At 30.6% G+C, this 22,368-nt stretch overlaps 6 protein-coding genes across 15 annotated transcripts; 3 read left to right on the forward strand and 3 right to left on the reverse strand.

The window, feature by feature from the left end:
• Window positions 1–138: 138 nt before the first annotated feature.
• LOC126919299 (kinesin-like protein Klp61F) lies at window positions 139–4,905 on the reverse strand. The gene is made up of 16 exons (XM_050728291.1): window positions 4,456–4,905; window positions 4,221–4,368; window positions 3,994–4,143; window positions 3,686–3,846; window positions 3,461–3,610; window positions 3,134–3,370; window positions 2,659–3,034; window positions 2,306–2,577; window positions 2,088–2,227; window positions 1,903–2,021; window positions 1,491–1,835; window positions 1,205–1,432; window positions 941–1,120; window positions 649–871; window positions 429–550; window positions 139–355 (listed from the first exon to the last, which is right to left on the reverse strand). The coding sequence occupies exons 1-16, from the start codon at window positions 4,518–4,520 to the stop codon at window positions 305–307; spliced, it is 2,967 nt and encodes a 988-aa protein (XP_050584248.1). The 5' UTR covers window positions 4,521–4,905; the 3' UTR covers window positions 139–304.
• Window positions 4,906–7,862: 2,957 nt separating this feature from the next.
• On the reverse strand, window positions 7,863–10,359 carry LOC126919278 (probable oligoribonuclease). 5 transcript variants are annotated; one of them, XR_007711527.1, is made up of 6 exons: window positions 9,760–10,169; window positions 9,293–9,355; window positions 8,980–9,141; window positions 8,669–8,889; window positions 8,123–8,571; window positions 7,863–8,017 (listed from the first exon to the last, which is right to left on the reverse strand). XR_007711527.1 is itself a non-coding variant. In XM_050728261.1 (6 exons), exons 2-5 carry the CDS (start codon window positions 9,335–9,337, stop codon window positions 8,439–8,441), a joined length of 561 nt encoding a protein of 186 aa, XP_050584218.1. In that variant the 5' UTR covers window positions 9,338–9,355; window positions 9,760–10,170; the 3' UTR covers window positions 7,863–8,017; window positions 8,432–8,438. The 5 variants fall into 5 exon arrangements, 4 of the variants coding, with proteins under 4 accessions (XP_050584218.1, XP_050584215.1, XP_050584217.1 ...); XM_050728261.1 differs by having other exon boundaries at window positions 8,432–8,571; window positions 9,760–10,170; XM_050728258.1 differs by having other exon boundaries at window positions 7,863–8,359; window positions 8,432–8,571; window positions 9,760–10,168.
• A 103-nt stretch (window positions 10,360–10,462) lies between these two features.
• LOC126919285 (histone H3) lies at window positions 10,463–12,137 on the reverse strand. The gene has a single exon (XM_050728267.1). It carries the CDS (start codon window positions 10,920–10,922, stop codon window positions 10,512–10,514), a length of 411 nt encoding a protein of 136 aa, XP_050584224.1. The 5' UTR covers window positions 10,923–12,137; the 3' UTR covers window positions 10,463–10,511.
• On the forward strand, window positions 10,966–14,775 carry LOC126919673 (chymotrypsin-2-like). Its single transcript, XM_050729156.1, has 6 exons — window positions 10,966–10,978; window positions 11,074–11,136; window positions 13,534–13,620; window positions 13,707–14,066; window positions 14,174–14,403; window positions 14,486–14,775. Exons 1-6 carry the CDS (start codon window positions 10,966–10,968, stop codon window positions 14,648–14,650), a joined length of 918 nt encoding a protein of 305 aa, XP_050585113.1. The 3' UTR covers window positions 14,651–14,775.
• Window positions 14,776–16,877: 2,102 nt separating this feature from the next.
• LOC126919289 (histone H4) lies at window positions 16,878–17,331 on the forward strand. The gene has a single exon (XM_050728275.1). It carries the CDS (start codon window positions 16,962–16,964, stop codon window positions 17,271–17,273), a length of 312 nt encoding a protein of 103 aa, XP_050584232.1. The 5' UTR covers window positions 16,878–16,961; the 3' UTR covers window positions 17,274–17,331.
• A 19-nt stretch (window positions 17,332–17,350) lies between these two features.
• On the forward strand, window positions 17,351–22,213 carry LOC126919286 (histone H2A-like). 6 transcript variants are annotated; one of them, XM_050728269.1, is made up of 4 exons: window positions 17,351–17,521; window positions 18,799–21,113; window positions 21,173–21,276; window positions 21,594–22,213. In XM_050728269.1, the coding sequence occupies exon 4, from the start codon at window positions 21,652–21,654 to the stop codon at window positions 22,012–22,014; it is 363 nt and encodes a 120-aa protein (XP_050584226.1). In that variant the 5' UTR covers window positions 17,351–17,521; window positions 18,799–21,113; window positions 21,173–21,276; window positions 21,594–21,651; the 3' UTR covers window positions 22,015–22,213. The 6 variants fall into 6 exon arrangements, with proteins under 6 accessions (XP_050584226.1, XP_050584229.1, XP_050584227.1 ...); XM_050728268.1 differs by having other exon boundaries at window positions 17,484–18,591; window positions 20,447–21,113; XM_050728271.1 differs by having other exon boundaries at window positions 17,484–18,591; window positions 20,447–21,109.
• Window positions 22,214–22,368: the final 155 nt, after the last annotated feature.

Here is a 22,368-nt window from a genome sequence, read left to right on the forward strand (position 1 = left end):
TAAAGATTATTCTTTGGAAAATGGTATCAAACTAGTAAAAATTATTATGAATTACTGCAGATACTATCTATGAATCCGTTCGTATAAACTAAAAGTAAATTCAATAAAATAAGGAAGAAATAAAGGTTTATAAAAAGATTTAATCAAATATTACGTTTACTATTTTAATATACATATGTTCAATTTTATTTTGTCGCATTGGTATGGTATAACAAAGTATTTATGGTTATAAAATTTAAAAATTTATAATTAATAAATTTCCACATATTACATATGATGTTATAATTTCTTCGAAGGTTATTTCTCAGCTTGTATCTACAGCTTGTTTTGTAGATGTATTCAGTGGTATTACAGGCTAATGGAGATATGTACAATAAGCAAAATATTTTATTAAATCTATATTAAAAGTACTATATATCCAAATTTACCTCATTCTCTGTATCTTCAATATCTTTAAGTGTTTCTCTATATCTTTTAAGTAGTCGCTCATGTGGAGAGGTTTTAATAAGCTTTTTAGAATACTGAAAATCTTTCTTTGCCGGAGTTAAACCTATTTAATTTCAGTTAAACAAATAATTTTTCAAGATTATGAATATGCATCCAATATATGTAACAATAGTATAAATACTAGTGAATAATTGATCATACCTGTTGGATTATCGCGATATAAATCTTCTGTAAAGAATTTGTCAACTTGATCAAGTATTGCTTGCATTTCTAAAATAATTTTGCTATTCACATTTTCTGCATTAATATTTTCACTCTCAAGCTTTTTACTCATTTCTGTAAGTACAGTCATAAATGCCATTTTGCAATCATCAAAACATTTTATATGTTCATTGCTAATGGTATAAACTTTCATATACATATCCTGAAAACCATAATATTAAAAATAAAATAAGAATCGAAATAACGTGAACAATTTTAGGTGCCAACTTACATTGATTATTGACAAAATAAAGCTTTTATCTTTTGCTATCTTTTGCTGCATTTCCGCAATATTATTTTCCACGCAATTTTTAAAACTTATTAATGTATCACAATTCTTGTTTATGTTCGATTGGAACTGATCTATTGATATTTTACCTTGTGCTATAGCGCTTTCGTTCAACAATCGAGACTATCAAAAGAAATGAATATCAAATTACCTCATAATATTGTACAATACGGAATCTGCTTTCCTAAGAACTTCAGTATTTTTTACCTTATCTGCTCCTTCAACAACTACCTTTTTTACTATTTCTAGATCACTTTGAAATCTTTCTTGTAAATCATTTTGTTTTTCTGTCTTTATTTTGCAAGTATCTGAAGCTTGATTATTTATAGTTCTACAAGTTTCATCAATATTGTCTAATATATTGCATATTGAAAAATGATTCTCTTCCTGCTCCTTTTGTACCTCATTGAAACAACGTTGTAAATCGTCCATCATCTGCAAGTAGACAATATCAGAACTATAACAATATAGTCCTTTTTTTAAAGTAACGTACCTTTGCAAAATTTGTCCGTTTCTCGATAATATCAATTTGATCTTGTCGAATATTTTCAATATGTTCTCTAATTTCTAACAAATCGTTATTTAAGCGAACCCGCTTTTCAGTTGAACATTTAGAAATTGATATCATTGATTCTTTTGTAGATTCTATTAAGTTATCAATGTTTTGAGAAATATCAGTGTTTAGCGCTTGCAAACCTTCAGCTAGTTTATTCTCCAGTAACTGATGAAATTTTTGTACAATATGGGAAGAAATATTATTTAACATACTAATTTTTATATTAGTCATAGCTGTAACATTTTCGCTTTCATTTCCCAACCACTGTTGATACCTTAAATACTAAAAAATAAATATTATAATTTGATGAATTTCATAATAAAAATATTAATTGTATTTTGTTACGTACAGAATCATCCATATTTTTCATCAACTCATTGATAATATTTTGTTTAAAATTAACAAGATCCTGGGACATAACTTGAATCGCCTTTCCAATGTCCTCACTAACTGATACACTTTGCGCTTCTAAAGAAGCAAAATAATAAGTATTTACTTACAAAATTCAATATTTCTATTGAACATTCTACTTACCAATATGATCCTTCATAGATGTAGAGAATTGCATTAAATTTTTGGTATGTGATGCAATATCAGCTTCAATTTTTTGGATTTGTTCTTTAATGTTGTTCTTAAACTGTTGTCCAAGAAATTTATTTTGCTGTCCTATTTGTCTGTAAATATAAAATGTTAATTTTAAATTCACAAATATAATCTAAAATTTAGGATTTTATCTGAGAGAAAGTGCTTACAATTTACGAAATATTTTGTCATGAAGTTTATTTACATCTGAGGTGGCTGTATCAGCAACATCTAAAACTGTTTGTACTTGTGATAAAAGAATATTTTCAGTATTTGCATGTTTTTCAACAAGAAACTTTTGTTCCTCTTTTTCTCGTTCCGATATTGCCAAGCGTGTTGACGTTGACATTAAAGCATTTACTGTGCTTTTCAATTCATTTTTTGTACTTAATAGTTCATTTGCTTGTTCGGAAGTTATTGATTTTAATTCGTTAAATATTCGCTAAAATAATAATTTTGATTTTTGCATTTTGTAATACAATAAGAACATAATAGAAATTATAAAACTTTGATCAACAATCACCTCTTTAGAGTTCATACATTCTTCAAGTGCTTTAATATGATTCAATTTTTCCTCTATTTCTTTGCTTTGAAATTCTATCAAAGATTGCATTTCATTGTAACTGTCTGGAGTTAGATAAATACCATTTCGTTCACGACATGCTATTAAATCTTTCTTCAATCTTTCAATTTCTTCAATATATTCTTGAAGTAATGCCTTCTTAGAAAATTTTTGATTAACTTCAGGTCGATTTGTGATATTTTTAGCACGGTGTGCATAATCTAATGTTGACAAGGTTTCCTCAAGATTAATACTAGCAGGAGATATTGTAGCAATTATTGAAGTTCTTGTACGTCCACCTAATGATTCTTGGAGCAACCGTGTTAATTTAGATTCTCTGTACACAAAGGTAAACAAGAAAATTCAATATTTGAATGTATGTTATAAATTAACTATCAGAAATTATATTAATTTATTAATAATTACTTAATTTTACCTATAAGGTACATGTGGAGCTTTTTCTGCTAATGCTGTTATAACTCGACCTAAGGTTAATAGAGATTGATTGATATTGCCTGCTTCTCTTGCTCTTCGGTCAACAGCACCAGACCTTCCAACATTCTCACTACCAGCCAGATCAACTAAATTTAGTTTTCCTGTTTTCAATAGCTCTTCACCCTCTATAGTATTCTCTCTTATATGAACAGTAATAGAAAATATTGTGTGGGAACGACTAAAACGCAAATAATATTAATATTGAATTTCATGAAATAAGATAGACATAAATAACTATTTAAAATATAAAAGCAGAATATTTTTTAACCTTGAATGAGCATTCATCAGAGTAGCTGCAGTCTGCCTTTTTTCCGATCCTTTCTGAAGGATGTTAAATACTTCATTTTTAGTATGTATTGACATTTCTTCTAAACCATGTACTATTACAGCACCTTTTTTAGTTGGATCTTCATATATCCTTTTAAATCATTATACAGAATTTTGATTTGGCCAAAATAGCAATACATGAACAAAGGGTATAAAAATCAAATACCTTATTTTAGCAGCATCCTCACTAGGAGATAATAAATCAAATATTTCCTCGTTGTATAATTCTAAATAGCTGGCTCTTACTGAGTATTCTTGTACGCCTAATACGCGTAATTCATCAAATAAGTGACTTAAAGCTCGAGGTATAATTCCAGCAGTGGTATCCTGTAAATTTTATACATATATACATATATATATGTGTGTATTCATATACATCTCTATATATATATGCATACATTATAATATATAATATATTCTTTTATGTTGTCTATTTCAAGACTACTATTTGTAGAAAGAAAATGTTAAACCAACTGTTTGCCAATGTAATGATGGATCATTGTCAGTTCCTTCCATTGTGAAAGTCTTTCCAGTGCCAGTTTGTCCATATGCAAACACTGTGCAATTATATCCAGCCAAAACTTCTTCCAGCAAAGAACTGACAACTGCATTATATACTTGTATCTAAAAATTTATTAATAATTATTCATCTTTTTTTAAATGTTATCTATATAATACTAAATACTAATTGAAAGACGTACCTGCTTTGAATGAGGTCCAAATACTTTGTCAAACGTAAACTTTTTTGTAAATTTATCATGAGGTCTTTCCCGAATGACCACTTCTTTATTAGATGGTATATCAACAACTGTTACCGATTTCCCGACTTTCTCAGCGTTATTTATTGGCCTACCATAAAACAAAGCAACATCAATATAGAATTACATTTTAAAACTAAGTTTTGTATAAGTACTTCATAATTTAATATGGAATTACCTGACACGGACAAAGACTTGTATATGTTGCTTTTTCTCTTTTTTCGCATTACGCGTGTCGTTCATTTTTGTGGAATAAATTTTCTTTACACTCTGATCGGTTTTAGTTATTTCACTTCAAACATTCGTCTCTTTTTTTCGTAGAATAAGTCTCTACCTTTCACATTGTATATAAACGCTTCCTGATATTATTAACCGTTGAACAATTTAAAATCTATATTTTACAACAGTTCCAACAGAGGTCTCTTACATCGAACTGTACGTAAAATCACAAAAATTTATCCTCAGTTACTGTATAAATTACCAAAGCGAAACCAAGATCATTCTACGATCTCCAAAGAGAAGAGAGATTAAATAATTAACTAACTACACGGAGACAATAGTTATATTAATCTATTGTGTAATGAGAAAAATCAAATATCTATAAATCTTTTTATGTAACTTTCAAAATCAATAATAAAATTTTTACGTATATTATAGAGACGAGGCAGTGAAGAAGTGAAATTCGAGTATCACTAGTTGGCAGCCAATAATTGCAAGCGCGGTAACCAAATTTTGTTTCCGTTTACTGTCTTGTTTCGCTGGACAGACTATAGATAAATGTACAGTTACTGATACGTTCTGAAATACTTCGAATCCCTTCAAATACATAATCAAAAAGGGATATTGTATTAATTGCATAAAATAAATAGAATTACGCAGAAAATCAAAATAATATGCAGAGTAGATTTATGAGAGTTGAAGCTTTAATTTAACTTTTGAACAGTCTAAGAACTCGCCTTATAGTTCGAGAAGTATCATTCTTTGATTATAAAGAAATTAATTTCACTGTTTTACTGTTAAATGGTTATAATTTTTCCTAGATCCATCAATGGAGCGATTTTTAAATTTGCTATGAAACCAAAAAGAAGAGAAAATATTTAGATAAAATTAATCTCAAATGATCCCTTATATTCTAAACTTTCATTTGAGCTTTCAAAATTTAACACATTCTGCTTAGGAGTTGAAGAATTAGGATTTTTTAATTTTGCCATTTGTCGATTGAACATAATTAGATGGTACATACATACAGTTCAGACGCAAATATCTTAAGAATAAATTATGGGGACGGTATGGTTATTAAGGTTGTTAAATTTGTTTTTTCTCTACAAAGTTACAAAAAATAAATATATAGTTCTAGTTAAAAAAGATGATGGTCTTGAAATCTTGTAAAAAAAAATGTTCATCGTTGTATGTGGCCTTTGAAATACTGTAATTTCTGATAACTTTTTAAAAAATCGTGTTCAGGATGTTTCCTATTTTCACAGTACTAACAAATCGTGGATTACGTATAATTATGAATTACAAATTGAAGTTCAAACATCTATCACAATAGAGAAACTCAATTCTTCTTATCAATTTATTTAAATATCATTCATGATATCATAAATTTTGTAACGCTTTTTATTCCCCTTTTTTGCTGGTTATGACGCTATAGCCATAACGCACTGGCAATGGTAATAATGTTTTTTAACTTTCTTTCTTTTGTTCATATTATGTTGCACATAAATATACGTGAAATAAGGTAATAATAATAATAGTAATAATAGTAACAATAATAGTAACAATAATAGAATCAAATTTTCATATTTTCAAATTTTCAAATTTTCAAATTTTTAAAAATTCAAAAATTCAAAAATTCAAAAATTCAAAAATTCAAAAATTCAAAAATTCAAAAATTCAAAAATTCAAAAATTCAAAAATTCAAAAATTCAAAAATTCAAAAATTCAAAAATTCAAAAATTCAAAAATTCAAAAATTCAAAAATTCAAAAATTCAAAAATTCAAAAATTCAAAAATTCAAAAATTCAAAAATTCAAAAATTCAAAAATTCAAAAATTCAAAAATTCAAAAATTCAAAAATTCAAAAATTCAAAAATTCAAAAATTCAAAAATTCAAAAATTCAAAAATTCAAAAATTCAAAAATTCAAAAATTCAAAAATTCAAAAATTCAAAAAATCAAAAATTCAAAAATTCAAAAACTCAAAAACTCAAAAATTCAAAAATTCAAAAATTCAAAAATTCAAAAATTCAAAAACTCAAAAATTCAAAAACTCAAAAATTCAAAAATTCAAAAATTCAAAAATTCAAATTTTCAAATTTTTAAAAATTCAAATTTTCAAATTTTCGAATTTTTAAAAATTCATGTTTTCAAATTCTTAAAAATTCAAATTTTCAAATTTTCAAATTTTTAAATATTTAGAAATTCAAATTTTCAAAAATTCAAATTTTTAAATATTTAAAAATTCAAATTTTCAAAAATTCAAATTTTCAAATTTTTAAAAATTCAAATTTTCAAAAATTCAAATTTTCAAATTTTTAAAAATTCAAATTTTAAAAAATTCAAATTTTCAAATTTTCAAATTTTCAAAAATTCAAAAATTCAAATTTTTAAATATTTAAAAATTCAAATTTTCAAATTTTTAAAAATTCAAATTTTCAAACATTCAAAAATTCAAATTTTCAAAAATTTGAAACAAAAATAGAAACAAAATAGAAACAAAAATAGGAATAAAAATAGAAACAATAATAGAAACAGAAATAGAAACAAAAATAGAAACAAAAATAGAAACAATAATAGAAACAATAATAGAAACAATAATAGAAACAATAGTAACAATCGTAACAATAGTAACAATAGTAACAATAGTCGGTTATCACGGTATAACGGAGAACTTTAGAATCTATAACGTTCATGTACGTCCGAGTATAAAAGGAAAAACTTAACGAGTAAACGCACGTTAGATTGATTTTTATGAAACAGAAATTACAATAAATGAAATTATCACTCAGAAACTCACTCAGCGTTTCGTCTATCCTTGGTTCGTACGAATACCGAAAAATTCTATTTTATCATATAAGTTATCTAGTAATCCTGATCAATTATTTTCTGTTATAGAAAACCAGCAGGTGTTGCAACGTTCATTAACGAGCATGTACATATGTTAGCCATGAGATGTAAATTATACCTTTTAGTAAACAATTTCATTTGCCGTGGAAATTGAAGTTAGGACGTTTTAACGCTTTTTATTCCCCTTTTTTGCTGGTTATGACGCTATAGCCATAACGCACTGGCAATGGTAATAATGTTTTTAAACTTTCTTTCTTTTGTTCATATTATGTTGCACATAAATATACGTGAAATAAGGTAATAATAATAATAGTAATAATAGTAACAATAATAGTAACAATAATAGTAACAGTAATAGTAACAATAATAGTAACAATAATAGTAACAATAATAATAACAATAGTAACAATAATAGTAACAATAGTAACAATAACTGGGGACAATAGTAACAATAGGAACAATAGTAACAATAGGAGGATAGGAAAAGTTTTTTCAAAAAGATTAAGACTTTTTGGTATTAACTTTTCTATATCTATTTATTTATGTTCTAAAAATATCCACCATGTTTTAAAATGAAAATAATTCAAATTATCCAGATTATAAGGCATGGACTCTGTGTTTTATTCAAAACTTATGTAAGTCCATTAATTTTTCGAATTTGACAAAATCTTCCTACAAAAGAAATTGATTCTTTTTAAAATTATAGATTAGAATATTTCCTTAATAGTTTGATTGAATTACATAGAATATACAAGCATAATTCTAAAATTGTATTACTGATAAACGTGCTTAATGTTTTAGTTATTCAAATTTCTTTCGGTTGCATCTACATGGATCAGAACTGTTTGTGAATTGTTTCCATATACTACTGTAAATGTAATATTTCATAAATTAAGATATTTTGCCTTCCCAAACTTTTTCCAATAACTTCCGTTTTCACTTCTCTTTATATAAGAGGTTTATATAAAAACATGGTATAAAAACATATATAAACATGTTATAAAACATGGTTATCTGTAAAGATAATCATGTCAATCTTTAAAAAAGCAAAGGCACTTGAGGGATTATAACCTATAGAATATGAACCTGGGTGCTATCCCATAAAAGCCGTAAATATATTCGTTTTATAATATTTTAATTCATTTATACTTTCTTTGATATCAGATAAAGCTCTGTGACAAAGTTTCTTTTCTGGCATATTTTTATAAATTGTTGGATTCCATCTCCTAAAATAAATTATGCATTATTTTTAAAGATAATGTAAATTAAATATAATCTATAATAGTTATCACTAGAGTATATAGATAATTCAAATGCAAATACCTGACTAGTTCTTTAATCACACTGCAATCAATAATTCTATAATGTAAATAATCATTGACTAATGGCATAAATTTTAGTAAGAATAAACGATCCATGTAAACTGTATTACCAGCTAGAGGACAACTTTTACTTGGAATGTAGTTTTTTAACAAATTAAGTAACATTTGCTCTACATCCGTTAAACTAAATTTGCTACATTTAGATTTCTCTATCAGCCCAGTCTGGAAAAATATAGTTCTTATGATAAATATCAGTTATAAATGCATGTTTAAAGTTCAAATAATTACTATAGTAAAAGATAGTTGATTCACCTTTATATGCCAGTTAGTGCACCATTCATTCATATTTTCTAACACCACATCTGGTTGATTAATTACAACATTAAATTCTTCACTTATAATGTTCAAATCTTTGTCAGTTATCAAACAAGCAATTTCCAATATTGTATCCTTTTCTATATTAAGTCCAGTTAACTAAAAAGGAGTTTAATATAATATTTTGTACGTTTAAGTTTATGATTACAGTGATTGTATATTCAGAAAAACTAAAGCAATCAAATATATATACAAATCCTTATGAGCGTATACTATAACTTAACCTAGAAAAATTTCATAAAATATTTACTTCTGTGTCTATCCATACGATGCAATCACGGTTGTCATATGCCATATTTTCGCTTGATGAGATCTAAAATATAAGATCTGTTTCATAACTATTCTCGGAAAAGGATTTAAAAGAGTTTATCTTTCTCTTTTATCATTATGTTGAAATTTATTCTTCTAAAGAAAATTTTAATATAGATAAACTGATTTGCATAAATTGATTTTCGTTTTTGATATATATTACAAGCATCATTACATAATAATTGATATTTGTAATTATCGAAACAATATATTTCTCGTATGAAAAAACGTGAAACATAAACTCGAAACATAACCTAATTCCAAATGAAATGTCAATATTAGTATAATTACATAATTGATTATATAAAATATAACTATAATATACTATAATATAACTATTATAAAAAAAACATATTTTACTTTAATTATATACTTTAGTAAAAATAAGTTCAGTTATAATACACTTACTGAATGTAGAACTTAATGCTATGTAATGTACTGTATGTTAAAATCTTATAGAAACTAGAATGTCTATGCGTCATATCTTTCCTATGTCTATGCGTTTCCTTTCCCTTTTGTACAGCATACAGTATCAATTATATATCAAATTATTTTTAATTCATTACTTATAAAGAGTTCATATGCCAATTTTCATGTCTCTAACTTTAACAGCTCGTGGAATATGGATGTTCTTAAAAAAATGTTTTCTACCATTTTAGTCTGTATTTCCAAAAATTATTTCTTATTTCATGCTCAAAAGGAATATGTATATATACTGTCCAAATTTCACGTTTCTAGATACAACGGTTTTTAAAAATATTGAGGATTTGTTTATATTTTTGTCCTTTTTACAGAACGATTTCCAATATCTCAATATAAACATTGTTTAATTGTATGTTTAATAATATCAGTCAAACTCATATACATATAAAGAAGTATATTAATGACAGGCTACTTACTCAAAACGATATCTATAATGTACACGAAATAAACCTGTACATAAAAATTAACAAGAAGTTAGAATTCAGATTAAACTTTGTTGTAAAATGTTGTTTTTTAAACTTAATCTGTAGTTCTACCTATTATGAATTACAATCAAAAGAATATATGAATAAAATATACATGAATAATGTTATGCATCGAATATCGAACTGTTCTTTCGAGAAAAGAATTGTTGGTCCTGAAAAGGACCGTTTTTATTTTTGCTGCCAGAAAAAAATTTAAGCTCGTTCTCCACGAATTCTACGCGCCAACTGGATATCTTTTGGCATAATAGTAACTCTTTTAGCGTGAATAGCACAGAGATTCGTGTCTTCAAAGAGCCCAACTAGGTAGGCCTCGCTTGCTTCTTGAAGCGCCATAACTGCTGAACTTTGGAAACGCAGATCAGTTTTAAAGTCTTGTGCAATTTCACGAACAAGCCGTTGGAAAGGCAATTTACGGATCAAAAGCTCAGTACTCTTTTGGTATCTTCGAATTTCACGAAGAGCAACAGTTCCGGGACGATAACGATGAGGTTTCTTAACTCCTCCAGTTGCAGGTGCACTTTTACGCGCAGCCTTTGTCGCTAACTGCTTTCGGGGGGCTTTACCACCAGTTGATTTACGAGCAGTCTGCTTAGTACGAGCCATTATACTCTAATATTACAACACGCCCGCAGAAGTCAGTACAGAAATGAATTTTCCCAGCTCCGACGACGACTTGGATTTTATATATCTTACGAGGCAGGAGCTTCGAACGTTTGATTGGTTCATTGCGATCGAGAAGGGGCAGTCAATTAAGGGAAGCTATTTTGGATTGGCCAGTTCGATAATAGTGGGGGATCAGTGTTTATCATATACAGAGGTATTTAATAACTTTTTAATTAAAAGAGTAATTATCGCTACAATTACAATCCAAAAGAGGCACCATAATACCAGCTATGTTCCCCTCCCGCTCAATAAAACTACAATCTAACTGCCAGTTAACCTTAAAATTCTTATTCACCAAGCTTGCATCTATGTATATTGTACATACCTTATCTGCTTACCAAAGCAAAACATGGTACGATTTCGGAGGTTAATCGATCCTTTTTAGGACCATCACATATTTTTAAATATATGGTAATTCTCCGTTTACACAATAAGACAACAGTCTACTATGTTTACAATTAAAATAAATATTAATAGCTAAACATTAATTCCTCGTTATGGTCTGTCGTTAGATAAGGTCGATGATATATTGTTATGACAAACAGGTGGTTAATACCATGTAGTTAATAAGATATACATGTTTATGTTTCTGAATTATATTTCAGATATATATATTTAAAGACGAATGGAGCCATAGAAATATGGACACGTGAGAACCTAAAATTTTGATGGGAGTTGTATAAAAAAGTCTTCAACATTTCTTAGTACTATGTACTACATATATATTCTTTTATAGGACCGTAATAACGATTTTGCTCACTTGTAATTCTTTTAATATTCTAGACTTCTAATATAAATAGATATTTATATTTATATTACACTTTGTTCTCCTTCTTTCCCAATTTGTTAAAATAGTAATTGATATTTGCAGTTTTGCTATTTCTAAACGAGGTAATCATATATCGTTTATTGCGTGATACAAATACAATGTTACAACTCCAAGTCTGTGATACTAATCGGCGCCGTTATTCTATAGTTTATGATCTTGCTACATACACGTATCTTGATTGGATAATGCAGAATTAATAGATAGTATTGCGAATGATGTTTATTTAAATTCTACTCAGATTACAATTCTAATTAGAAGAATTAAAAAGGAAAACAAGCAAAAGTTCCAATGAAAAAAAGAAATTGGTGGCCCTCAAAAGGGCCGATTGTTTTAAGTTTGTGAAATTAGATGTTCTTTTGTTTACTTGGTATTTGTATACTTAGTAACTGCCTTTGTACCTTCGCTAACTGCGTGCTTAGCAAGTTCTCCAGGCAATAAAAGCCTGACGGCGGTTTGTATCTCTCTCGATGTAATAGTTCTTCGCCTATTGTACTCGGACAAACGAGATGATTCGACAGCAATTTTCTCGAATATATCTTGCACAAAACAATTTATAATGTTCATGGCTTTGCTCGAAATACCTGTGTCTGGATGAACTTGTTTAAGTACTTTATAGATATATACCGCATAACTCTCCTTCCTCTTTCTCTTTGTCTTTCGATCCGGTTTGTTCACATCAATATTTTTCTGTTTCCTTTCTATTTTTTTCGTTACTTTTACAGTAGCTTTGAGAGACATTATTAAATACGTATACTGGTTACAATATAAACGCACAGAACACCTTCTATACTTGTTAAAATATAAGTACACAAAATATCTATACTTGTTAAAATGTAAACAATCTATACTATCTGTATTAATTGAAAAACAAACACTCAGAATATTTATATTCACTGAAATACAAACATACGCAATGTTGTCTCAAGCTCGTCTCACGTTTCTATGCGGTTCTTCTGCTTTTATAGAAAACGTCGTTCAATTCTTATTGGTCGAAAATGTAACGCATTTATCAATCGTTCCAATGTTTTTGAAATATTACCAATGTTTCGTTTAAATTTAAACAGTAACCAGCAGAGTCGTTAAAGTAATCTGGTTTTACTTTTCCATGTCTTTCGAAATGCTTTCTTAACTACTAATCGGTGGCAACTTTATCTGTCGAAAAAAGCAAACTTGACGAGGGAAATACACTTCCAAAAAATTTCAAGTATCTTTCTCTTCGCTTCACGAAGTCAATTATGACTCTCGGTGGTGATAACGACGACAGGCAATTAACGAAGCAAAGCCAATGCGGCACTATCCTGCATACCATGATACGAAATCATTTTCTTTCGTGCGATTAAAATTTCTTCCTCTCTCTCTCTCTCTCTCTCTCTCTCTCTGCATAGCTGTTGCCTCGCATAAAAAACGACACGATCGTTTTTGCCTTTGTCAAAAACAAACAACAAAAATCGTGAACGTAGTGGTGACAGAATCCCAACCGTTAGATGCCCCGAAGGGTCGATTTCGAAAGGCATTGCCGACTTCGTTTCTCAGTCAGATTTTTGACGCTTCTTAATTGCCTTTGCTTCTAGTACTTTTCCAATAAAAACACTAACATCATTTTGAAAGAAGCGCAAACAAAGAGTAGGTATATAAAGAAAAATCTATCAGTGGATTTTACACAGTTCATCATGATTTCGACAAGTGTTAAGTCTTTATACATTTTCATTTTCCTTACTTTAGCTGTGAACCGTAATGTCTTCTGCATCTCCCGCAGCGCACCCGAAATCAATCAATGGGATACAAACTTGATACCTGATTCTTCGTATGGTAAGTAGATATACTGGTTTAAAAGAGTCTTTATATAATTAATTTATTAAATTGAGTTTAATAATAAAAAACAAAACGAAACAAAGAAGAAGAAGAGGTGGATGAATTAGACTCGACCAGAATCGTCGGTGGACAATTCGCAGTACCAAATCAATTTCCATTTATGGCTGCGGTGCATGGATTGATGGGCAATGGAATGACCTCACAGTGCGGTGGAACAATTATTTCCTCAAGATGGGTGTTAACAGCAGGTCATTGCGTAACATCTGGACCTAGCCAATTTCTTGTTATTTTTGGTATTTGCAACAAAACCGGGATAGATTATAATTCCTATAACGGGCCTGGTGTAGCGATGTTAACGAACAAAGCTATACTTCACCCGAATTATCAAACAACCTTGAATGATATCGCATTATTGTATATGCCACGAAATATTCCATTCAGAGGTAAGATTCTCATTATCCAACAAAGAAGAAACGTGCCCAACAAGCAGATTCGTATGTAAAAATATATTATGTCTATATTATTGTTAAATCATTTTTTTAATTTTTAGGAAGCATTCAACCTATTAAGCTCGCAAGTTATAACTACCTGAAAAATTCATTCACTGGTAAAACAGGTGCAGTCATCGGATGGGGAAAAGACAAAGCTACCGGAGGTGGAACGAAAAGACTAAAGTACGCGCTTCTACCAATTATTTCGAATGACGAATGCTCCTCGCATTGGGCTGTAACGGAGAAACACATATGCACTTCAGCCTCATACCATCAAGACGCATGTCAGGTAAATCATCCTGTCGTTACCTCTTTTTTCGCAATTTTTTGCTTAAAAATCCGGAACTTTATTGGTTTTACTGGAAATGCAGGGTGATAGCGGCGGCCCGTTGATCGTATTCAAAAATAATGTCCCTCTTCAAATCGGAATCGTTAGCTATGGAGACGGATATTGTCCCAGTAATAAACCTGGCGTGTTCACCCGAGTCACTAAATTCATCGATTGGATTCAACAAGTTACCAAACTTCGCTTTTAAAAAAATCTTGTACTTATCATATTAGTGGTTTTACAAGAATAATGGTGAATATTGTTATCTATCTGTTAACGATATTTTTGTATATTTTATGTATTATAAATAAAATTGGGTTATATGCAATTTTAGCCATTTGCAGCTTATAACTACGTTTACGATGCTATCGAAATTTCCGGATTTTAACACTATTCAAAGGAAACCGTTTACGAAACTGATTACCAGATTCTTAAATTCACTAATAGCTGACATAAGTTGCCTCAAACGCAACCGACGCATTGTAAACCTTGTCACCTTACGTTCCTACCTCATTTCGTGAAAAATCGGGCTTTTGAAAAAGAACATCCAACAGGAAGAAGATTTACACCTACATTTTCGATAACGAATGCGATGAGCCTCGCGAAGTATTGTCTTGTGAAGTACATACCGTATCATAGAGTATTACCTTCAGAGACATTGTTTGAGAAGTATTTCTTTTTACTAACAAATATTGTTTTGAGGAGTATTAATCTGTGTGCGACAAGTTGTCTTTAATCCGTATAATCAGTAAATCACTGTATCTCACCTCATCAATTATATTTGGTTTAATCGTTTCACTTTTTGATTTCTAATAGTTGATTTGTAATAGTCTTCTGAAAATATCTCGAAACAAAAATATCTCTTCTTAACCAAAGTATGAGATGAAAAATTCAAACGCCTGTAAAATAGAAATTAATATGTCTGTAATCTTTTTACCTACCTTTACGTACCTATAAATATCTTTTGATTTAGTGTATGTATGGAAGCAACGCAAATTCAAATATCTAAAGGCGGATTGGTAGACGGTGTGCCGGCGGGTCTTTTGTTCTCAGAAAATATGCAAAGGTACACCTGGGCAACTGCAAAACGGAGGGGAGATCCCTTTGCTGACTTGACTGCCCGTGTGATATGTAGTTGGTGGGGTAGGGTCTCAACAGCATAGCTCCGGAGATTCTATAGTACATATGTAGTATACGTTACATGTATACATATACATATGCCGACCAACCGACGAAGAATGCAGCTACATTTAGAAGATAGATATTCGTTTTCAGGGCGAAGGGCCTTGAACAAAACTCCTGCAAGATTTAAGATATTTTTAAGGACGTTCTGCTTTCTCTTGGTCTTGTGATTTCCCTTTTCAGTTTAAATCTAATGAATTGTAGTGATATTTACGACATAATAATAGTTTTTTCGCAATTAGTAATTAAAATTTCTTACGGTAATTCATTATCGGAATTTTAAAAATTTCTCTTAAAAATTTCATTAAGAATTGAAAGAAGCAACAAAGATTATGCAGTAACATTTATTCCATGTTTCAATGTACAAGGTTACAATCGATAGAATGTATGCAGTAATATCGTATTATTGATTTTATTATCGTAGTATTAATTTTTTAAGGTGTGTATTAAGCAATGAGAGGGAAATTGATTCTATATTAAGTTTCTTTGGATATATATATGGTTCTACATAGCCAAAGTTTCAGGTGTTTATCTATCTTGTATTCCCATCGACTTTCTAGTAACACATAAAACATGATTTTTTAAATCCGAAATATATGTATAAGTATATATACTTATATAAGTCGTCATCGCTTTCTGATCCTTATTAACTTAAGTTGTTGTCGATTTGATCCTCTAAACAATTCACATATGTACATATTAGATTTTACAGCAAATGCTGTCGTTAAAAGATACATATGGTTCTAAGATCTTGTAGCCCATAAAAAAGACGTATACATAATGTTTTTTGTTCGTTTATTCATTTAGCGATAAAGATACGAATAATTCAACTGTTCCGATTGATTATTCAGATTTATTATTCAAATAGACTTTCATATGTTATTTATTTTTTTATTTTGTTGTACATTCCGACAGATTTCGTGTACAAGCTTTTCAAATGATTTCTTGGGTATTAACAATTTCGTGCATTTTTGATAAGGAGGCATCTTCCGAATGACGTAACTTTTCGAGCTTTTAGGTTTCATTATCTTACTATTGCACTGATTAATGCGAGTCATGGTTCGTTATATGAGTAAAGAACCTTCTACGCTGCTGCGCTTTTGAATATGTACTGCAGATGTTTCAAGGTACTAATATATATAATCTCGGCTTGATACGTCGCGACATTTGATTGGCTGATATAAAATGGTGGGGAATATACCTGTTCGAAAGTATAAAAGCGCTGGCACTCGATGCGACACCAGAGACGAATTTAGTAACCTTAGTGGTAACGTTGATATTGAAAGTGATAATCATCAGGACAAAATCTTTCACTAGTAACCAGTAAATTTTTCAACATGACTGGTCGTGGAAAGGGAGGAAAGGGATTGGGAAAGGGAGGAGCGAAGCGTCATAGGAAGGTACTTCGTGATAACATCCAGGGTATCACGAAACCAGCAATTCGTCGCTTGGCTCGTCGTGGTGGTGTTAAACGCATATCTGGCTTGATTTACGAGGAAACTCGTGGTGTCTTAAAAGTTTTTCTAGAAAACGTTATTCGTGATGCGGTTACGTACACCGAACACGCTAAACGGAAGACTGTAACGGCTATGGATGTGGTATACGCTTTGAAGAGACAAGGACGCACTCTTTATGGTTTTGGAGGTTAAAATGCAAAATCATTGTTTTGACATGCAATCAGCAAAACGGCCCTTTTCAGGGCCACAATTTTTTCCTAACGCAAGAACACTCGTTCTATTGGGTCATCCCATAAGTTCGTGCCGACCTTTGTGTATACATTTCATATTTTAGAGAAAAACTCGAGAACTTTTATCGAGACGGAATAATGGCCCTACCAGAAAAATGGGAAAAGATTGTACAACAAGAGGGGGATTACATTTTTTCATGAAACTGAAAGGTATGTAAACAATCTTAACATATATAACCGCTCGAAAAACGGCACGAACTTATGGGATGACCTAATGCTTCATTGGAATATCTCGTGATACATATTTTTCAAATAAAATTGCCTTATGTATTTGTAACTCCCGATTAATTTTGTTCATATGTTCAAATAATTTATGGAATAATTTGATACAATCTGTAGGTATCATTTTTATTATTACTATGAGATCATTATTCCCTTAGAAAGAATTAACTACTTCCTTTGGTAAAAGTTGACTTGAATATCTGGCAGTATATCTCACAGCGTTATTATTATTACAGAAATTACAAATGTCATTACAAATATGTAGCTAGTTAAAAAATGATATGCATGTATAATTTTTGTTTTCTTATTGTCGTGAGCAACATCAGCCAACTGTGTAAGAATCGTGCTTCGAATACATAGAAAAAACTATTTGGTTCAACGACAAGTTTGGTTAGGTCAGTGCGCAGTCGAATTACAACTTATTACCACGTGTATTTTTTATTACCAATTCGACTCATTGGACTGACTATAGATGAAACAAATATGGCGTCCGAGTAAAATCATACAATATGCATAAATTTCTCGGTACAAATATCAAATTTGCAATGGTCATATTAAAGTGTAATTATAATTTTGTCTTCGTTACGAATATATATTGCCAATTATTAATCCATCCGATAGCATTTGTTGAGAATAGGTATATTAAGGTTCGTCCTTGACAGCGAAACGAAAAGAACTGATCAGCTGGTCCGCAACTTGAGTTCTTTAGCGAACAGCGAAGCTAGAGAAAACAAAGCATTTACAATGTAATATACACTCATTCGCCAAAAAGTCTAGCGCAAATCAACATCATTAAAACGACTGTGGACTGGCGGGTACCATAATTATCCTTTCAAGGTCTCAAAGTCAAGGAAAAATGATGAAACAAACTATGAACAACCTCCAGGCAAGCTAAAATACAGAATAGAGAATCCTACTCCAGAAGAGTGAAAAGAAAATCTATGTTACTAAAAGATTCAAACAAAATAGTAACCATACAAGTCCAAGGTCCAAAAACTGTGAGTATGGTGCTAACTCTCGCACTAAACATACCAATCTTTAATCTATTCAAATTATTAGGTCATCCCATGAGTTCGTGCCGACTTTTGTGTATACATTTCATGTGTCGGTTTATAAACATACGGCGATAAGGGACCAATGCACTTGAAAAATGGGAAGAAGTTGTACAACGAGAGGGAGATTACGTTTTTTCATGAAACTGAAAGGTATGTAAACAATCTTAACATATATAACCGCTCGAAAAACGGAACGAACTTATGGGATGACCTAATACTTTGAAACTGCTTCAACACTGAACAAAACCCATCTCCAAAAAGCACATCCCCTTTTCTCATAAACTCAAACAAAACAAAAGACATAGAAACATACATAGATAATACAAACACAAAACCCACATGTAATCCACCCTGGTCCATTATTCTACATATACTCACAAAAAGATCTCCATACACATATTATGATGGCTTCCAAATCAAATGTTTTTTAAACCAGACTAAAATAACCTTTAGAAACACTCAGCAACATATCAAATTTAAGACATTTTGTACCAAAAACAATATATAATTACTCTTTACACGCGAGAAGGTCATAACAATGTCCTTAAATGGACTTCCTAAAATAGATTACCATGATATACTGACAGAACTCAAAAGCTATAATCTAAAGCCAACATCCTGTACCCAAATACAAAAAGGCCAATTCTCAAGCTACCCAATATACAAAATCACGTTCACTCCAGGAACCAGTATATTAGAAGTCAGGAAAGTAGGAATCATATTTCACTCATGCAGGTATTGGGTAAAATATGACTCTAAAAAATCATTCATACAATGCTTATACTACCAAGCACAAGGACAAGTCAAATTACAATAAAAACCCCAACAGAAACCTTTGCAATAGACACAGAATAAGCACATATCTCATTAATCTGCAAAATATTGACCGCAAAATAGAAAAGCTGTAGAAAACAAGCTACATAACGCATACAACAAATTCACTTTCAAAACCAAGACATATATGTACACAATAACTTCTAATCATCCTTGGCACCACCTCATCAAGTCCAAAAATGAACAATAAGATTCTCAAAACAAAAACTAGCCAGAAACATTCTCACCACACAAATCAAAACAAGCAAAGTGACACCACCAAATGTAAATCCTCAGCATAACAGATAACTCTCTAGAAAATATATAACACACTACACAATAACGACTTATCAATACCTTCTCTAGAAATCCAGGCTGAATCAGCCTTTTCAAAGAAGGAGAAAGTTGAATTATTAGCCGCCACCTTCCACAATATACCAAGTATTCCCATATCAACTACTAGCAACACAAATAGTAACTCAAATTCAAAATGCAACACACCCTGTCAATTACAACTATATAACTCCAGTAATCGTTAAAAAACATATGAATAGAAACACATAAAACACATAAAAAGATTAACACGCAGGACATTAAAAAATAATCACAACAATCCACTAATAAACAAAATAGTACGATACAACATAAACGAAATTCCATTAAGAAATAGGAAAACTAACAAAAATAATCCAGAACCATAGCCCCATTACAATAACCATTATGCTTATGGGTTTTGAAACTTTTATCCTATCACTACTGAAGTGAAAATAAAAATAAACCACCAATCAACAATGTACCTAACCAATAAATTACAGGTTTAGAGCGGGCATTAAGGCACACAACAGTCTCAGGTACCACATAAAAGCCACATAGTGAAAAATAAAAAAGATTTGTTTAATGTTAAAAGAAAGAGATTTTGAATTGTTAGATGTCAGTGGAAGCGTATTAAATATAGGGAGGGGTTAAAAAGCCGAGTGTTTCTTAGGTGCTGCATTCTGATTGGTGCGCTGCTGTTGGTTCGGTTCCTAATAAATATGATGAACCGGCTTGTGCAGTTCATTCACAGTAATATTTCGAGCGAGGAAAGTTCTATTCCATCGTTCATCTTCGTAATATAGATCGTAATATAATGAACACAGTGACTTCTAACAATAAAATATCATGAGTGAAATGCGTATCCATTTTCGACATCTCATGTTATATGAATTTCGGAAAGGAAGTTCTGTAACAATTGCCACGAAAAACATATGTGCTGTTTACGGAGAAAATGCGCTTTCATCTCGCACCTGTAGGAAGTGGTTCCATCGTTTTAAAGCTGGGAATTTCTGTTTACAAGACGAGGAACGCTCTGGGCGTCCTCCTCAGACAGACGAAGATAAAATTCGGGATCTTGTTGAAAAATCACGAAGTTTAACAGTTCAAGAGATGTCAAATGTTCTGAAAATACCTAAGTCAACGATTCATAGGTGTTTAAAAAAAATGGGGTTGGTGTCAAAGTTGGACGTTTGAGTACCCCATGAACTTACGGAACGGAAGCGTTACAAAAAAATTGTCTGAATTTAATTGGCAAATTTTACCACATCCCCCATATTCCCCAGACATTGCCCCATCTGATTACCACCTGTTCAGAGCATTACAACACTTTTTAGTAGGTAAAAAATTTGAAAATATTGACATTCTCAAAAATATATTATATAAAATTATTTTAAAGAAAAACAGGAGAACTTTTATCGAGACGGAATAATGGCCCTACCAGAAAAATAGGAAAAGGTTGTACAACGAGAGGGGGATGACATTTTTTCATGAAACTGAAAGGTATGTAAACAATCTTAACATATATAACCGCTCGAAAAACGGCACGAACTTATGGGATGACCTAATATATCCAAAGAAACTTAATATAGAATCAATTTCTCTCTCATTGCTTAATACACACCTTTTTTTAAGGTTTTTAAATTTTTAAGAGAAATTTTAAAAATTCCAATAATAAATTACCATAAGAAATTTTACTAAATTACTAAAAAATTTTTAATTACTAAATATCACTACAATTCATTAGATTTAAACTGAAAAGGGAAATTACAAGGCCAAGAGAAAGCAGAACGTCCTTAAAAATATCTTAAATCTTGCAGGAGTTTTGTTCAAGGCCCTTTGCCCTGAGAACGGATATGTAAATAGTATAAATCTAAAATGTCCAGTCGTGGAAAAGGAGAGAAAACAAAGGCGAAGGGAAAATCATCGCGTTCGTTCAAAGCGGGACTCCAATTTCCTGTTAGTCGTATCCATAGACTTCTGAGGAAAGGTAATTACGCCGAACCCGTGGGATCTGGTGCTCCTGTCTACCTGGCTGTAGTTTTGGAATATTTGGCTGCTGAAGATTTGGAATTGACTGGAAATACAATACGAGACAATAAAAAATCCAGAATCATACCTAGACACGTTCAACTCGCCATCCGTAATGACGAGGAATTAAACAAATTACTATATGGAGTCACCATCAGTCAAGGAGATGTTTTGCCAAACATTCAAGCGGCACTTTTGCCAAGAAAATAACATAAATAACAATATATCCATAAAATGGCCCTTTTGAGGGCCGCAAATTATCTTCAAGACAAAGGATCTTCTCGGATTTTACTTTGTTCTTTTAATCCTTCGGATTTACACAATTGTCACAATAATCATCGACAACCTATGTTACTAAATTTTGTAAAATGATTAAAATAAGAAATTTCATTGAAAATTTTCAAAATTATTAGTGTCATAAAATATTTGAACATTTTTCTGTAGCTATATATAGTCTATTATTTTAGAATATCTTATATATATAAATACTACAGATTGAACCTTTGGAAAATTACCTGATACGGCTCATTGCCGGATAGACCAATGTTTTTCATGTCCGTCGTA

The sequence above is a fragment of the Bombus affinis genome, chromosome 8, assembly GCF_024516045.1.
Source record: "Bombus affinis isolate iyBomAffi1 chromosome 8, iyBomAffi1.2, whole genome shotgun sequence".
Classification (NCBI taxonomy): Eukaryota; Metazoa; Arthropoda; class Insecta; order Hymenoptera; family Apidae; genus Bombus; species Bombus affinis.

What these genes read in the sequence shown, in the direction of transcription:
- LOC126919673 (XM_050729156.1), top strand. An exon ending in GATACCTGATTCTTCGTATG is followed by an intron (nt 13,621 to 13,706) that starts GTAAGTAGATAT and finishes AACGAAACAAAG; the next exon opens with AAGAAGAAGAGGTGGATGAA. An exon ending in ACCATCAAGACGCATGTCAG is followed by an intron (nt 14,404 to 14,485) that starts GTAAATCATCCT and finishes CTGGAAATGCAG; the next exon opens with GGTGATAGCGGCGGCCCGTT.
- LOC126919289 (XM_050728275.1), top strand. Translation starts at nt 16,962, where the DNA reads ATGACTGGTCGTGGAAAGGGAGGAAAGGGATTGGGAAAGGGAGGAGCG.
- LOC126919286 (XM_050728269.1), top strand. Translation starts at nt 21,652, where the DNA reads ATGTCCAGTCGTGGAAAAGGAGAGAAAACAAAGGCGAAGGGAAAATCA.
- LOC126919278 (XM_050728260.1), bottom strand. Translation starts at nt 9,337, where the DNA reads ATGGCATATGACAACCGTGATTGCATCGTATGGATAGACACAGAA. An exon ending in GCACTAACTGGCATATAAAG is followed by an intron (nt 8,890 to 8,979) that starts GTGAATCAACTA and finishes ATATTTTTCCAG; the next exon opens with ACTGGGCTGATAGAGAAATC. An exon ending in GTGATTAAAGAACTAGTCAG is followed by an intron (nt 8,572 to 8,668) that starts GTATTTGCATTT and finishes AATTTATTTTAG; the next exon opens with GAGATGGAATCCAACAATTT.
- LOC126919299 (XM_050728291.1), bottom strand. Translation starts at nt 4,520, where the DNA reads ATGAACGACACGCGTAATGCGAAAAAAGAGAAAAAGCAACATATACAA. An exon ending in AATGTATGAACTCTAAAGAG is followed by an intron (nt 2,578 to 2,658) that starts GTGATTGTTGAT and finishes TTATTATTTTAG; the next exon opens with CGAATATTTAACGAATTAAA. An exon ending in ATATCGCGATAATCCAACAG is followed by an intron (nt 551 to 648) that starts GTATGATCAATT and finishes GAAATTAAATAG; the next exon opens with GTTTAACTCCGGCAAAGAAA.
- LOC126919285 (XM_050728267.1), bottom strand. Translation starts at nt 10,922, where the DNA reads ATGGCTCGTACTAAGCAGACTGCTCGTAAATCAACTGGTGGTAAAGCC.